Genomic DNA, 18,397 nt, shown 5'->3' with positions numbered 1-18,397 from the left:
AAACTGGTCGCCATTAAGTGTAATTGTTCCTTTTGTATGTGATGAAGTGATTCTTCTTTTTCAAAAATAACACAAAATAAACAGAGTAAAGATGAATTTGACTGATAGCATTATTATTATTATTTTCAAGATTTCCACAGATATGGTGATATATTGTTATTGTGTGTTATTTTGGCCATGATAATCATGTAGTGATAAATCTGATATGGTGACAGTCCTGGTTCAGGTGAAACACACACCACTTCCCTCTTTTCAGCTGCACACACACATTTTGAGGAAATGCTCAGGCTTTTACAAGGGTCTGTTTGCACAAGCATTACAAGACAACTTCATTTACACCAAACATTTGTGCTTTAAAAACCCTCTTCACTGTATCCTGCATCTGTTGTCTGGTTTGTAGTTCGTCCGGTTTATTTAACTGTTAGTTTTACTTTCTTTAGGGGGATAATAATATAGTAAGATGTAAATGTTCCTCTTCAGGGAGACTCCTCACCGCTGCCTTCTACCGCCGGCAGGATCTGACGGCTCAAGCAGGAATCTGTCGCTGAACCACCGGATGGGGCTTACGCCAAAGATATATTGAATACACTATCTACATATTAATCCTTATTCACTCCGAGTCTTTATGGTAGAGATGATCTTACCTCAGTATCTCCAGTTTACAGTGAGGATTCTCCAGTCCAGCAGAAAACAGCTTCACTCCTGAGTCTCCTATGTTATTATCAGACAGATCCAGTTGTCTCAGGTGTGAGGGGTTTGATCTCAGAGCTGAAGCCAGAGCAGCACAACCTTCATCTGTGACACCACACTTACTCAACCTGTAGAGAACAATGACACACATTAAGCCTATATCCAGAGATAAACATGACCACTTAAAAATAAAATAACAACATAATGCTGTCAATATAAAAAATATATAAAAAAACTCAGTTTACATTGTTACATCAGTTAGGATTAGGGGATAGAATGTACAGTATAAAAAACATTATTTCTATGGAAAGACCCCATAAAACATGGAAACCCAACGTGTGTGTGTGTGAGTGTGCTTAATGTATTTGTAATCATTTTAAGGAACGTGTGTGTGTGTGTGTGTGTGTGTTAGGGCTGAAATAAAAATAAACAAAATTCACCTAACTATTGTGATTTTTTTGTTTACGATTTTAAAATAGATTTTCCTTATTCCAGAATCGACACAGACACAGACACTGACACTGACAGCTTTCGTTTTGTTGTTGATTTATTTTATGTCATTAAAGTCTTTAAATGTTCGCCGGTTCCCGCCTCCTTCTTCCGGCGAACATTTAAAGACTTTAATGACAAAAAATAAATATGTGTGTGTGTGTGTGTGTGTGTGTGTGTGAGAGAGAGAGAGAGAGAGAGAGAGAGAGAGAGAGAGAGAGACTTGACTTGAACAACTCTTTATTCACTAAAGATTAGTCAAAACTTTTTTTTTTAAATATTGCCAAACAATTTTGGCCTCATCACATATAACATATGTACATTAACCTCAAAAAAACATGTACATTCAAAAATTTTAAAAAATAAATACAATTTATTTTTACAAATTTAGGAATAAAATGTCCTCTTGGTCAACCACACACAACACTTCTGCCTGTCCCCAAAACTCATTGAAAGCAACCACATTTTTTGTTAATTTAAAAAAAGCTAATTCTGCTTTAATCCTTGCAGATACAAAAGCCTTTAAAATAAGTTCAGGTTCAGTTGTCCCGCTGACTTTCCGCTTATTTTTCCTTGTAATCCATATTGCCAGCTTTGCTTCACCAATTAAAAAATTGATAAAGGAAATTCTTTTTTTTATCTGTTGCAACATATTTTGGGCCAAATATAAATATATTTTCATCCATATCTTCCCCAAGTGCTCTAAGCCAACTCTTTAAAATCTGAAACAAACCATTTAGCCTAGAACAATCTAAAAATAGATGCTTCAACGTTTCTTCATGAGGCCATCCTTAAAAATATTTTGGTTTGCAGTAACAGCAAAAAAAAAGAAAAAAAGGGGCGGTAGGTAGGTCTATATTTTTTTATATATAAAAAAAATAATATAAAAAAGTATATTTTTTTATATATAAAAAAAAAAAAAATCGGGGTCGGGTCGGGATACATTTTTCACCTATGTCTAGGGGCTGTTTACACCAGGCCACTTCATGCGTTTTCTCAGATCGGATTCCAATCTGATTTATCAAAACGATTCCATTTACACCTGGTTACATAAATGTGTGTTGTTTTTTGCTGATATAAATCCGATCTTCAATTCCCGCTATATGCAGATTTAATGGAGTGCACGTCACCAAAAGCAACGAGATACATTATTTTATTGATCATTAGCTAAAATTTCTGAATCAAAGCCCGCAATAAGAGAAAGCGGAAACAGCCCTGGTAAGATCATTTCGTTTCTTTACATTTAATGAAGATGATTGTGTGTTAAGCGTCTGCGACTTACTTTCACTGTGATTTGCGATAGTTTGCACGTTGATGCAGCTTCTCATCTGCGGCGAGTGTGTTGCAGTAGCGTCGTCATATCTGACTAAAACATGACATATAGCCTATAACACGCTCTCGCATGTTTATTTTTTAATAAACCATATTCAACAACATATAAAAATGAAATAATCTTTAGAGTAAAGCCGCAGCCATCATTACCAAGCGCGAACCATTGACAGTGAATGAAACGAAGCGAACTTTAGCTTGCAGGCTGTAGTGTGATGCGTTAACCAATGGTGTCAGATGACGCGCCACGGGTTTTTATTTAAAAGAAAGAACGTAGCTTATGTTTGTATGTAGGTCTAGGCAATTTATATTCACAATACTTAATAACTAATATTATTTTATTGCATTTGTATTAGTTATTTTAAGAGTTAAAAAAAAAATCGGTCGGTCTTAACGCAAGTTTACAACCGGCAAGTCGGTCGGACTAAAAGGAAAAAAAATAAAATAATTGGGTCGGTACTAAATTGACAGGGTCGGTCGGGTTACGGCAAACAAGAATTTTTTTAAGGATGGCCTGAGCACAAAAGATACATTCCTTCCCCACAGTGGGGTCAACACGTGTCAAGTATCTGTTAGTTGCAATTGCCGTATGCACAATCCTCCACTGAAGATCTGCAGTGCGTTTTTCTATAGGTGATTTATATAAAGATCTCCAACATCTCCTAGGAGAAGAGCCCTGGCCAATCACCTCCAACCACTTTGATTCTTTACATTCCTTCAGCTCAGATTGATGAGAGACTTTCACACATGATAAATACAAGGCTTTCTTTGAAACGTCTTCAAACAAATTCAGTTCAGGTATACAGAAAACAAGAAGTGATTCCTTCTCAGGCTTTTCATCTATTATCATTGAAATCTGAAGTTTTGGAAAACTTTCTCTCATTTCATCCTCTTGTTCACCACAACGATTCTCTAGTATACTTTGTCTGTAGATAGAAGGAAGAACTGAAAGAATTTCCTTCATTACTTTATCCATAAATCTCACAGACTTAAATCCCCGTCAAACTACACAGTTCTTGGGGACTTTTCCACTCATTTCCATTCTTTAGATCAGACACACATGTGCATTCTGCTCTCACCATTGATGTTTGCAAACTTCTCATTTTCAACACATTTGCTTGTATTAGGGGATTGTTAAAGAGTGGTTCAACCTTCAAGGTTTGGGTCTCTCTTCACTTGAAAGACAGAATTCCACACTTTCAAAACTGATTTATAAAACGGAAAATAATCAGTCCATTCCATATCTTTCAGACTGATTAAAAACAGATTAAAATCATATTTAAAACAATTCATACTACGTAATAAGGAACAAGCTGTACCAGCCCAACAGATTTTTTCAGAGTACAGCAACTTCTGTGCAGTCTGGAGCCTGAAAGCCTTGATTCTGCTCTTTATATCTATTAGGCCTTGTCCACCTTCACTGACTGGTAAATATAAAATAGCAGATTTTACCCAGTGCTGACTGGACCAAAAGAAATCATTTATTTTCTTTTGTAGTAAATAAACTACTTCATCAGGTGGATTCAACACAGTTAGTTTGTGCCAAAGTGCTGAAGCAGCCAAATTGTGAACCACCAAGACTCTCCCTCTGGAAGATAACTGAGGCAGGATCCATGTCCACCGTGACAAACGGTCACACATCTTATCATACATTCCTTCCCAGTAGGGCTGCACGATTAATCGAAAAAAAATCACGATCTCGATTCAAACATAAATGCGATCTCATTTCTTAATGATGGCGATTCACTTCCGTGTATTTCCCTGCATTCAGATCATGCTGTATTCACGCGTTATTGGTCACACTCACAAAATAACAAAATAGGGTTGTGATGGTTGACCGACATCACGATAGCCACCATCGTGATGCCACGACCCTTACCCTGTCAGACCAGCCCAGTCTCACGGCAGTTCGTAAAAGGTCACGTATTGATTCGTGTACACTAGTGGTTGGGAACGGAACCTATGGCTCGTGAGCCATACCTGGCTCTTTGGCAAAAATCATGTAGCTCGCAAGGTCTCTCACCTTTACCAACAAACGATAAAAAAATGAAGACACATTAACAGAGATCGGCTCTCTGCAGAAAAAGCAGCCAATTACAATTCCCTTGTTGTACAGCCTACCGAAGTTAATGAAACGTGTGTATGATAATAATAATATTCAAGTTGTACCGGCAAAAGTGCGTGTTCAGTGCTGTTCGCGAGTGTCACGAGTCACCACAGCAATCCACTAACCACTTACGTTTCTGTGGTAAATTGTAACCTACAGCTCCTGCACTGGGATTCAAGCAGCTGCAGCTTGTTTAAGGTAATGGCGAAAACCATTTTAGAACAGCAGCAAAATGTAAAAGTAGGCTATATAAACTTTAATAAATCCTTTTATTGAAACGGGTGCTTTGCTGTCCTTTTACTTACACTTTTGCGCAGAGACAATTTTATGTCCTATAAATGTGTCGTATTTTTGATAATCCGCGCAGATTTCAGTTGATGATTCTGTTTAAAGTTATTAATAAGAAAATCATGAATGAATGAGAAAGAAAATAGCAGGATGTGCTTTATATTGAAAAGAAATATTAAAAGCGCGATAAGTCGCGAAAGAGAACTGAATTCTACTGACAGGATGATGTGCACGCGCTCCGAGCGCAACACGGACAAGCAGTCTTTGTCTCCGGTCGCGCGCCTAAACGGCCAAATAAACACAGAAATATTTCAAAATGCCAAGTCGAGTATTCCCGTAAACACAGTAGATGTAAGTACTATGTACATTCTGTGCCAATTGGAGCAAAAAGCACAGGTTCTATTTATTTATTTGTATTTATTATTGTAAATGTTAATGTTCTCTTATGTTCAACAACATAAAGCTTTAAAGTTATTCACTTTAAGGGGTCTAAAATAAAGAAAAGAGACCATTTTTGTTACTCCTGCACTTTATTATACTGAGTGTCCTTTGTTTGTTTTTTTTTTGTTTTTTTGGCTACTTGAGTGCAATACATTTTGGTTGAAAAAATGAGAATGTGATCTCAATTCCCATTTTAGCAAGAATCGTGCAGCCCTACTTCCCAGTTCTTCTGAATATAGTTGTCAGTTTCTAAGTAAATACCCAATATTTTCAAACCTTCTTTACCCCATTTCACACCTCCTGGTAAAACTGGTGGCTCTTCTTCAGACCAATTCCCTAAAATAAAACCTTCACTTTTTCCCCAGTTTACCACCTTTGCTAAGGAGGCATTTTCGTACTTCTTTAAAACTTCTTCTAAAACAACCACATCTCTTTTGCTTTTGATAAACACGGTAACGTCATCAGCATAGGCAGAAAACTTAGGTTTAACTTTTTGTTCTTTAATTAGCAGGCCATCTAAATTTATCCCCAATTGACGAAGCAAAGGTTCGATGGCTAAAGAATATAACATCCCTGACAAAGGGCAACCTTGTCGAATCCCTCTACGTACTGACACTGGTTGACTTAGTCCTCCTCCAACCTTCAACAATGTAGAAACATCAGAATACAACAGTTTAATCCATGAAATAAAAAGATCACCAAAACCAAAAGCTTTAAGGGAACTAAACAAATAAAAGTGACTGACTCGATCAAATGCCTTCTCTTGATCAATTGCAAATATTCCAATATTGTCATCATTCCTTTTTGCAATATCAATGATATCACGAACAAGAAAAATGTTATCCATTATGGTTCTGTTAGGAATACAATAAGACTGATACTCATTTAGTATATATTATTATATTACTATATATGCTTTCCTGTAGCTCAGTGGTAAGAGCATTGCGTTAACAACGCAAGGTTGTGGGTTCGATCCCAGGGGATTGCACATACCTATGTATAAATGTATAGAATAATGCAATGTAAGTCGCTTTGGATAAAAGCGTCTGCCAAATGCATAAATGTAAATCTAAATACAATTTCCATCTATTTGAAAGACATTTCGCTAAGATTTTATAGTCAGTACACAAAATTGCCATCGGTCTCCAGTTCTTTAAAAGACCAAGATCACCTTTCTTTGGTAACAAAGACAAAACGGCTCTTTTACAGCTTGTTGGTAACACTTTTTTCTTATAAGATGATTTAAAAACATCAAACAAATCATCTTTTAATAAGCCCCAAAACTGTTTATAAAATTCGTCTGGAAGTCCATCAATCCCCGGTGCGCGTCCATTAGATGGCTGATTAACAGCCTTTGTTACTTCATCAATGTCCATTTCAACCTCCAGTTGATTCCTCTGTGTATCAGTCAACTTTGGTAAATCTTTAAAGAGATCCTCCATACAGCCAATGTCACACGGACCATCCGAAAAAAGTTCTGTATAGAAATCAATAGCCATTGTCCTCATTTCTTTAGGATTAGTTGGCACAGTTCCATCTGATTTCTTTAGATGTAGCATTGACTTGCGCGCTCCTTCCCGTTTCTCAAAACTAAAAAAGAAAGAACTTGGTGCATCCATCTCTCTCAGAGAGAGGAAACGAGCTCTTATTAAAGCTCCCTTAGCCCGTTCATGAAAAAGTGAGGACAAGGCTTTCTTTTTTTCATTCAGTCTTTCAGTTGATTCACCATTTTGGTTAAATAGACTTCTTTCAATTGATTTGATTTCATCTTCCAGTTCCATAACAGTTTTTTTTAAAACAATAACTTGCATTAGCTGTATAATTTTGACAAAAGATCCTGATGTGCGCTTTTCCTACATCCCACCAATGCACAACATCATCAAAATCAGTCTTTTGCTCTCTCCATTTTGCCCAGAATAAATGAAATTTTTCACAAAAGGCGGCATCCTGCAACAATTTTACATTAAAATGCCAATAATAGCTATGACCTTTTGTCTTTTGTAAATTAAAAACAATCATACAAAAATGATGATCTGAAAAACCACTGGGGTAAATACAGGCCTTCAAAATTCTATTACACCAGTCTTTATTAATATAAAACCGATCTAACCTGGCAAAGCTGATGTGGTCACTTGAAGACTTGGACCAAGTATATTGCTTTTCTACCGGATGTTGTAATCTCCAAATCGAATATACATCACATCAATCAAAATTGCTTATTATATTATTTAAACACGTAGCAGAAAGAGGGCATGGTTCTTCTCCATTTCTGTCTAATTTAAAATCTGATATACAATTCCAGTCACCACCCAAAACTAGACAAGCATTTTTATCATAACTCCCCATTATACTTTGACAATTCTTAAAAACCTTTATCCTTTCTGCACCATTATTGGGTGCATAGACATTAACAAAGACAAAAGAAAATCCCAACAACTTAGCATGAACAGCCAGAATTCGACCCTTCTTGATCTCATCACTTGATTCAAAAGTTATGTCAATTATCTTCGAGAACAAGATAGCAACACCACCCGTCGTATTAGTGCCATGACTTAGGAAAAGATGGCCTCCCCACCACTTTCTCCATTCTATCTCATTAGCTATGTCACTATGTGTCTCTTGTAAGAAAATTATATCCATATTCTTATTTTCAATATATTCTTTCAATACTGCTCTTCTTCTACCATCCCTTCCTCCATTAATATTAATTGTTCCTATCTTAAAGGTCCCATGACATGCTACTTTTTGTAGGCTTTAATATAGGCCTTAGTGGTCCCTAACACTGTATCTGAAATCTCTTTCCAAAAATTCAGCCTCGGTGCAGAATTATAGCCACTACAAGCCAGTCCCAGAATGAGCTTCCTTCAGACGGGCCGTTTCGGTGTCTGTAGCCTTAAATGATAATGAGGAGGAGAAAGGCGGCGCAAGATGGTCAAGGCCACACCCACCCTCCAACGGTACCGTCCGTGGCGTGCATGTTTACGTTGGATATTGCAATGGCACGAAGACACGCAGTCGTTCAAGCATTTCAGATTGACCCAGAATCTGATCCAGATGGAGAAGCAACGGATGAAGAAGTTGCAACTCAGCGGCTCCAGCAGGACGTTTCCGAATGGTTAGTTTAAAATATTATGTCTGGATACGGTACTTTATTCGGATGGTTTACAGTTATTATTATGTAGCTAACGCTAACCTACTGTTGCCTTTTCATGAGATCTGTAACGTCTGTAATTGATCTTATTACAATTACATCAAGCTCTGCGATCTTGAAATGCGGATATCGCGCGCGCCATATAACCAACAGGAAAACAGTTATCCAAATAACAAAGACGTGTACAACACTCGCGTTACAGTGTGTGTATTCACACACATAAACTGCATAGCTGCATAGCTAATGTTACAGCCACATTCTACGTGTAAAATCTAGGTAACCATAAACAGTAAAGCAACACACTTATATCATTAGTTGACTTACTTGTCCGAGGTGTGTAGCTGAGCCAAAGAGAGTGATCCAGACTTTAGTTTCAGACGTTCAGCAAGCCCAGCTCTGTATTGACCCTTCGGTGTTCATTTGTACATCCAATTATTGAGCAATTGTTATGCTTCGCTCGCTCAAAAGCCATGATATCTCTCGTGGACAAACTAAAATCGCGCGCGCGCGTTCCTACTTCCTAGCGCATTTTCTCATGGGCGGAAAATATTCTCTGGGCGGGCAAAGCAGAGACAGGGGAGGTAACATTTCCTCCTTATGACGTCATAAGGAGGAGATTCAAGATCAGCGCGTATGAGCCTCCATTTTCTCAAAGGCAGAGAAAGATAGCAAAAGCTCGATTTACACCGATTGAAATTTCTAGAAACTTGGGAACCATATACAGGCTAGGGGAACTCATATTAATGTTAAAAAACCTCAGAAAGTGAAAATTTCATGTCATGAGACCTTTAATACTTCCCATCAGAAGAAAAGAAAGATCAAGAAAGAAAAAAAGAAGGGTTAGCAAAGAAAAAAACAGAGAAAACACCCCAAGTGATTTAATCATTAAAGCTGCCGTCGGCAAGTCTGGCAGATTGGGTCGATTAGCCAAAATTTTGAATGTTTACAACTCTCATGCCCCTCCCCACTACCAGCGAGCACCCTCCCATCGAGGTCGTGCTCGTCAGTGCGTCACTGTGCGTGTGTACCTGATTTTCTGTGAACGCGTCCGTCTCTTCAGCATCTATCAACACCATGGACTCGGAGGTAGGCTGCCCTGGCTAATCTATCCATAGATAGCAATAACCGAGGAATTGGAAGCTTGTTAGTAGATTTTCTCTCCGCCATCACGCTTCATGCCAGGCGAACTTCAGGCGTGGCGTGTGCATGTGATATTAACGTGCGCGAGTGAGGGGGGATCTGTGGCGTGTGCACGACCTGTGATTGACAGTCAGATCTCACCCCCCCCTGCGCTGATTGGACCCGATGATCCAGGAGCGGTGGATTTTTGCAAAGCAAATAACACGCTCCAGGTGGAGTTAGAAGCTCGGGTTTTTTCTAAAACCACCTTATTTATGTTGTTCTGTCGGATTATAGTGTCAATTTCACTGAATATGATCAAAAAATGTTTGCCGACGGCAGCTTTAAGGAGTTGTTATACCTTTTTCAAGGGCCATTTTTCTTCTCAATTTAGTTAAAAAAAAATGTAATCTAAAAAGTTTCCTTCTACTCAGTTCCTCATAAGTGGCTGTCTGTTGAATTTTCAAAACTGACTGCAAAAAATGTTTTGCATCAGGAAAAAATTCACTTATCTCTATTGTTTTCCCAAATGTCGCATCCAGGAAATCATTAACCTCATTTACAGTATACAATTGGTCTTCACTAATTTGAGAAAGAATATCCGATGTCTCTGAAAACCTGTCATCATCTTCCGTGTCATCTTGCTCCTCTGCATCAGTTAACTGGGACAAACAAATCTGGGGTGCGTTTCCCGTACAACTATATAGCTCGCTGCTTAACTACCATAGTACGATGCATCGTTGGAGAAATCAACTAGCTAGTCACGACTGTTTCCCGAAACCGTCTGTCGCAAAGTATCGTTCAACCACGTTGGTTTATGACGTCTCGCACGTGGTGGACTAATAACTTATTTTAATTAATCTGTTTGAGATCGAATTAACGCTAGATTTTGTCATATAAGTTACAGACATGGCATCTGAAGACCATTTCTAATTTTTCTCAGTTATTTTGCTTTATTACCAGACTCAATATTTGGCTCGTTCTTACATAGTAGAGCACGTTCGCACATGCGCAGTCTTCAAAAACGGTGCTTTAAATCTCTTGACAAACTAAAAGACATAAATTACATTTGTATGTATTCTAAATAAATAACACGGGTTGTACTGAATGTCAGCTTGCTTATTTTGTTAAAGATAAGGATTTATTCAGTCTACATCTAATGTAAACTAGAAACTATGCTTCTAACGACAGCTCGAGAGCTGTCGTTCCAACCACACAAGTTTGCGATGCTGTTTGCGAACGTTCGTTTGAACGATGGTTTCGGGAAACACCAAATCGTTGAACTATGCTGATAACGACGGAACTTGCGACCATAGTTGGCTAACGATGCTTTCGGGAAACGCACCCCTGTCCAGTATTTTGTGGATCATTTGTGACAACCTTTGATGACTTAGAACGAAAACTCTCTTCATCTTCATTATCGCCATCATTAACATCTACACATGGATTTTCCCTATTTGTATATAGTCTCTTAATATATTAACTTCAGCTTATATACTTGTTCTGCCCCCACTTTGTGTTGCATTAGAGACATCTAGTGGTGTAAAGTTGTATTGCATTTGATTTTTCATATTTTAGTCCCTCCTCTCTTGCCGTTGGTTTCCTGTTTGCTTCTGACTCTGGTCTACTGAGAGGACATGCAGCAGTTACTCTTTTCTCTTTGCCTTTGGTAGTTTTTGAAGGTCTAAAGGCGGGCGTACACGGTGCGATTTTTGCTGTTTTTACGAGCTCGCAGATGATTTTTTTCACTCGGGAGAAATCGAGTGGAATCGGTGATGCTCGCGGCTCGCAGCGTGTGAGAGGAATTACGAGCCGAGCACGTTATGAGCACCTCCCCTACCTCCCGATCATTTTTAAACATGTTTAAAAAATTCGGGGAGTCGGCCCGATTTTCACCAGCTGTCCCCTATTGCTAATCATACACAACCACGTGGGGCTATACCTCAGTGGCAGCAACCATACAGCGTGCGCATACACTGTCACACACACACACACACACACACACCTCTCTCTCTCTCTCTATCTCTCTCTCTCTCTCTCTCTCTCTCTCTCTCTCTCTCTCTCTCTCGTGCATGCTGGGAGTTTGTGGATGGAGCGTGAGTGTGTGTTGGAGTGAGCTCTACGGTGCGAGTGAGTTTTCTATCTTTTTATCTATCTCTTATGGTTTTGTTGCGGGGTAAATAGAGGAAAGTTTGTAGGTGTTTGTAAGGAGCGTCGTCGGTCAGTGTGCACTGATCATTATGGCGGCGTCTCAGCACGCGAGTTTGGAAAGTTTAACGCGCCGACACGGCGTTAAGGTAGTACCCGCGGAGCGTTGTTCAGTTGAGGACTGCGTCCTTGCTGTTGCTGCTGTTGTTGGTCATGATTGCATTCTTTCTGCATCAAGAATGAATAGCGCAATAGAGATGTTTTTGAACAATGTTGACAAAGTGAACAAAGTTGTAGAAACCGGGATTGTTGTGAATGATTCCCTCACTCCAGTCATGCCTTTACTACAACCAGCGAAAAGAGTAATATTATCAAATGTCCCGCCATTTATTAAAAATGAAGTGATTGAAAGGGAATTGTCCAGACACGGAAAGTTTGTGTCAAAAATGAAGAAAATACCACTCGGTTGTAAATCGCCACAGTTGAAGCATGTTGTATCATTTCGGAGGCAGGTGCACATGATTTTAAATAACCAGAATGAAGAGCTTAATTTAGCCATGAAGTTTAAGATTGAGGATTTTCATTATGTTATTTTTGCTACCTCAGATTCAATGAAGTGTTTTGGTTGTGGACAAGAGGGTCACATGATACGCGTGTGCCCTGAGAAGAGTGCAGACCAGAATCACATTACAGGTGAAACGCAAAATACAAATCATGCACAAACAAGTGATACAGTATCTTGTGTTGACAAAAGTGGAAGTGATGATCGTGAAAGCAACAAAGATGAGAGTGTGGCCTCGAACGAAATTGTGCTTGAAGGTGGTGTTTCTGAGGTCAGTGAACAGGCCATATTAGAGTACGCTGTGGATGTTGACATGACAGAAGATCAGAGTATTTTTAAAACACCGGCTTTAAAAAGGAAGACTAAGACTAAAGAAAACAGGGCTGGTAAAAAAGCCACTGGAGCAGCTGTTGTTGATGCAAGCGAGGTGGACTCAGAGTCGAGTAATGTTGAGGAGTCTGCTATGGATAGTGATTGTGAATCATCGGACTCTGTGAGCTCAGCTACACAGAAGCGAACTGGCCGCAGTGCTTACGTATTGGACAAAATTAAAAAGTTTCTTCAGACCACGAAAGGCATGAAAGGTGTAAATGTAGAGGATTATTTCCCAGATCGTGAGCTGTTTATAGATTCTACCAGGGCTTTAATGAAAGAGGGTGGAGCTTTTACTGAACAAGAAGTCTTTAGGCTGAAGAAAATTGTCCAGAAGTTAAAACTAAATTTATTAAACGATGAATTTGAACCAGTCTAGATTCCCTTCTTTTTTTTTGAGATGTTTGTTACTGGTGTGGTCATATTACCTTTTTATGAGTAGGATACGATTGGGCACAAGTTCGGTATTTTACACGTAAAGCCCTGTTTACAGATCGTATCTGATGAAATAGAACGGTTAAGATTAAAATTTGGACACATGCTGCTGTCCCGAGAATTTTAGGTTTATTTCGCTTCCCCCCACCACCCCCACAATGGTTGTCTATATGCACTGGAAGATTCCGTCCTAAAAACACATTAAACTTTCGTTTACAAAGACGTGAAACTCACCGAGTGGTCAGGGGGTGTTCACTGATATGTTCCATCAAAAATCGCTGAAAAAGATGCATTCCAACAGGTTTTATCGTAGTTTTTGTCCAACTCCATTGCCTTAATAGGACGTGCTGTGAGACCGCAGCACCTTTACGATATTACTCCGCCGCTTCTTCTTCTGCTTCTCCTGTGTATTCAATGAAATGCCCGTGGTTTGCTTGCAATTGGCAAAGGTGCATTATCGCCACCAACTGGGCTGGAGTGTCTATTATTCAAGCTCTCAACGGAAGAATCACGGGTGTGACGCGTTTGGCAAAATAGGTCCACAAAAGCGAAATAAACCTAAAATTCTCGGGACAGGAGCATGTGTCCAAATTTTAATCTTAACCGTTCTATTTCATCAGATACGATCTGTAAACAGGGCTTTAAGTGTAAAATACCGAACTTGTCCTTTAACTTAAATGGTGCACGTGACAGCAAGGAAAGAGCAATGCTTTATGAACTGATTAAACAAAAGAAAATTGATGTAATGCTGGTTCAGGAAACTCATAGTGATGTTTTTAATGAGAATGAATGGTTAATGGAATGGGATGGGTCAATTATTTTAAGTCACAAAAATCACTGTAGTGGTGGCTTAGCTGTACTTTTTAAGAAAAACTTTACACCAATTTCATATGAGACAGAACATGTTGTTGAGGGACATCTAATGAAAATAACAGCAAAATTTGAAAACAATGTTTTTAGTTTTTATAAATGTGTATGCTCCTGTTGTTGGTCCTGAAAGGGTTGTTCTTTTAAATTTGATAAATTAAGTAATATTTTGTCAAGCTGTAAAGAGGAAGAGTTCATATTTGTTGGAGGAGACTTTAATTGTACGGCAAATGATGGAATGGATAGGAACCATAAAGAGCCACATCTAGCTTCTCAACATGCTATAAGAAAGCTTATAGAAGAGCATGATTTGTGTGATATATGGAGAACTTTATATAAAGAACAAAGGCAGTACACAAGAGAAAGGCGCAAACAAGAGAAAATTATATTTCTATGGCTAGATTGGATAGGTTCTATTGTTTTAAATACCATTTTAATGTTATTAAGAAATGTGAGATTTTGCCTAGTGGGTTTTCTGATCACAGCCTAGTAATCTGTAGTGTTTTCATTAATAATATAAGGTCTAAGAGTGCCTATTGGCACTTTAACACTTCTTTGTTACAAGACCATTTTTTTAAGGATGTTTTTAGTTATTTTTGTAAACAGTTCAGTTTCAGGAAAAAATAGTTTTCTTCCCTGCAACAATGGTGGGATCATGGGAAAAAAGAGATACAGCAACTGTGTCGTCAGTACACTCTCAACGTATCCAAGGACATTTCCCAATCAATGAAAGCCTTAGAGATTGAAATAGTGGAACTTCAGAATTTGGTAGAGTCCACAGGAAATCGAGGACATATTGAGCTCCTCAAAGTTAAAAAAAGAACTCTGGATAACCTGTTAGGCATTAGAGCACAGGGAGCTTTGATCCGCTCACGTTTTCAGAGTGCAGTAGAGATGGATGGCCCAACTAAGTTTTTTTTTTTCGGTCTGGAAAAAAAGAATGGTCAAAGCAGACTTATACATTCTTTATACTCTTTGGAGGGTGTAGAAATTGTGGAGCCTATAGGAGATTAGAAAAAGAGCTGTTTTATTTTATTCTGAGCTTTATAAAAGTGAACATACAGAGGAAGGTGAGCTGGACAGCTCTTTTTATATGGGTTTGCCTAAAGTTCCAGAGGAGACCAATTCTTGGCTTGAGAGGCCGCTTTCAGCATCTGAACTGCATGTTGCTCTGCGGAGCATGGATTGCGGTCAGGCCCCGGGAATTGATGGTCTACCAATTGAGTTTTATAAAACGTTTTGGTCAGTGTTGGGGGGTGATTTGCTGTCTGTGCTCAATGATAGTCTGGCCGGAGGGTTGCTACCGTTGAGCTGCAGGAGGGCGGTCATTACCCTGCTACCCAAAAAAGGTGACTTAAAAGAAATGAAGAACTGGCGCCCTGTTTCACTTTTGTGCTCTGATTTAAAGCTCTTTTCTAAAGCTTTGGCCATTAGGTTGAGGGAGGTAGTTGGGCATGTTATTCATCGTGATCAAACTTACTGTGTGCCTAACAGGTCTATTCATGATAATGTTTATCTGATTCGGGATATTTTGGACGTCTCTAGGCTATTGGACATAGACACTGGTCTCATTTCTCTAGACCAGGAAAAGGCTTTTGACCGGGTTGAGCACAGCTATCTCTGGCGCACGCTAGAGGAGTTTGGGTTCAGCTCTGGTTTTATCGCCATGATTAGGGTTTTGTACCGGGATGTTGAGAGTGTACTGAAAATTAATGGTGGTCTTAGTGCTCCTTTTCAAATTAACAGGGGTATTAGACAAGGTTGTGCACTTTCAGGAATGTTGTATGCTCTTGCCATTGAACTTTATTGGTTAAGATCAGAGAGAGCATTGAGGGTTGGACCATACCTTGCTCTGGAGCCAATTTTAAGGTATCTGCATATGCAGACGACATTATTGTTTTGGTTAAAGGGCAAAATGATGTTTATCTTCTTAAAGACATTTTAAACAAGTTTGGTAAACTTTCCTCTGCCAAAGTTAATTGGTCCAAAAGTGAAGCCATAGTGAGTGGTAAATGGTCTCGTGGTCTTCCTAAGTTACCAGGTGGTTTGTCCTGGAAAAGAGATGGGTTAAAATATTTGGGAGTATATGTTGGCAACGATTCAATGATAAGCAAAAATTGGGAAGGAGTTTTAGAAAAACTAAAGGGTCGATTGGAAAAATGGAAATGGCTTTTGCCAAAAATGTCTTTTAGAGGGCGGGTTATAATAATTAATAACCTGGTTGCTTCAGTTTTGTGGCATCGTTTGGCCTGCATTGACCCTCCAAATGGACTCTTGAGTAAAATTCAAGCCAGTATGGTGGACTTTTTTTGGAGTACTTTTCACTGGATTCCGCAGAGCATACTTTTTCTACCCAGAGATGAAGGAGGACAAGGACTTATTCATTTGCCCAGCAGGGGGGCAGCTTTTCGACTTCTGTTTATTCAAAGGTATCTCACAGGACCTAAGGATCTAGTCTGGAGAAAAGTGGCTGATGTTATCTTTAATCAAGCTGGCAGACTGGGATTGAACTCTGTTTTGTTTTTAATGGACTCGAGTAAACTGCAGTGCAATGGACTGACTCCTTTTTATAAGGGACTTTTTAAAGTTTGGGACTTATTTGAAAAGAAGAGGTTGGAGCCGACTTCCTCGTTGTACTGGCTTCTGGAGGAACCTCAACATCAAACATGGTGCCCGGTTTGATGTTACTTGTGAAGTTACACCTGGACTGATTCATTGTTTAATTACCACCAAGACTTAAAAACTGCATCAGTTGTTGGATGTTGCTGGTTCTGGCTTGAATAATGCTCAGTCCATGGCCTCACATCTAGGTATGCATTCGGTACGGTGTGTAGGAAAGAGTCTGGACATTTTTAAACAGAAATTCACAGAGGTAGAAAATAATCTGTTAATTGATTATTATAATGGGAAACTGGTTCCTAATTGTACAGATCCCTTTCCAAGTATTTCTCTTAGTCCCAATCTCAAAGGACTGTCTGGACCTTTTCTGAACCTAAGGGGGCTAGAAGGTTTAAGTTTGCAGGATGTTCAGAGTAAAGTTTTGTATAAATGTCTTGTAAAAGTTTTAAATAAAGCAAAATTAAAAGACTGCAGTGATACAGTGTGGAGAGAGAAATTGGGAATAGATGATGGAGATAAACCTGTCTGGAGAGTTTTATATAAACCACCAATTGAAAAACGTACAGGTGATATTCAATGGAGAGTTTTACACGGCGCAGTTGCTGTAAATGCATTTGTGAGCTTAATTAATCCCAATGTATCAAGTGATTGTCCTTTTTGTAAAATGAGGGAGACCATTTTTCATTGTTTTTTAGAATGTTCAAGACTGCATGATATGTTTTGTTTTCTGGATGTTCTTTTCATGAATTTTGGGGAGATTTTTTCTTCTAAAATGTGGATTCTTGGACCCAAATATAGTGTGGCACAAAGAGTAAAAAGTCAATTGTTGAATTTTTTAATTGGGCAAGCTAAGCTTGCTGTTTATTTGACTAGGAAAAACAAAATAGAAGGTAGAGAAGGACAACATGTTGTTACTGTATTTAAAAATATGGTAAAAGCAAGGGTTATGTTCGATTTCAAGTTCTATAAACTGATGAATGACTTAGAAAGTTTTTTGCCCAAATGGTGTTTTAATGGAGCTATTTGTGCAGTTGATGAAGAAATGTTGATCTTCACTACCATGTTACAATAAGTCTTGTTTTTTGTACCTCTGTTTTTTGTGTCCTGGATAATGTGATGTTTTGCTGACGTTGTAATGATATAAATAAAGTGTGTTGAAAACTCAAAACTCTCTCTCTCTCTCTCTCTCTAGTTTTTATGTTGAAAGGAATGGCTACTGTTCTCTGCTTTACAACAAATCATTTGCACACACATTTCTGTCATTTTTTTCTATCTGAAGCTTTGCCTGCATGCAACATTGACGGTCTCTGTGTTTAGCGCGAAAGCTCACGTGATTGCTGCCGGCTCGGGATAAAATTCGTGCAGGACAGTTGTGCCGTGTACCAGCTGCTTTGACGCGATTATCAGTTAAAGGGATAGTTCACTTTGAAATTAAATTTTGGTATGTTTTAGCTTACCTCAAGGGCATCCAAGATGTAGGTGTCTTTTTTTCCGCAGTAGTTTCAATTTTGATATTTTTAGGTCAAACCGTTCTTGTCTGTCAGTCATATAATGCAGGTCTATGGTCATTATCTCAAAGAGCATGCACAGAGTCCAAATTAAAACAATTCCCCATCGTAAGTACACATTGATGGCCTAAGACACAAGCATTTTGTGTGAGAAAACGAACAGTATTTATATCGCTTTTACCTCTTGAACACAGCCACGTCCAAGGGATCTGAGTGTGCGCTCGCATCCTGCTGTGTGACGTGTGCGCCGACTGGTGCATAGATATACAGAT

General features: G+C 38.8%; 1 protein-coding gene across 25 annotated transcripts in view; it reads right to left on the bottom strand.

Annotated features, from left to right (window-relative positions):
* The window catches only part of LOC309506198 (uncharacterized protein), a 317,689-nt gene that overhangs the window by 49,484 nt on the left and 249,808 nt on the right, over positions 1 to 18,397 (bottom strand). For 23 of the 25 annotated variants that reach the window (XM_082179827.1, XM_082179846.1, XM_082179835.1 and 20 more), the window contains one exon: positions 645 to 818. The exons of the other annotated variants lie outside the window; for them this stretch is intronic. In XM_082179827.1, coding sequence (XP_082035953.1) covers positions 645 to 818 — 174 coding nt within the window. The remainder of the gene's footprint in view (positions 1 to 644; positions 819 to 18,397) is intronic. 25 annotated transcript variants of the gene reach the window in all.

This window comes from Leuciscus leuciscus (assembly GCF_965113295.1).
Source record: "Leuciscus leuciscus genome assembly, chromosome: 9".
Classification (NCBI taxonomy): domain Eukaryota; kingdom Metazoa; phylum Chordata; class Actinopteri; order Cypriniformes; family Leuciscidae; genus Leuciscus; species Leuciscus leuciscus.
This window is presented reverse-complemented; position numbering and strand designations above follow the sequence as displayed.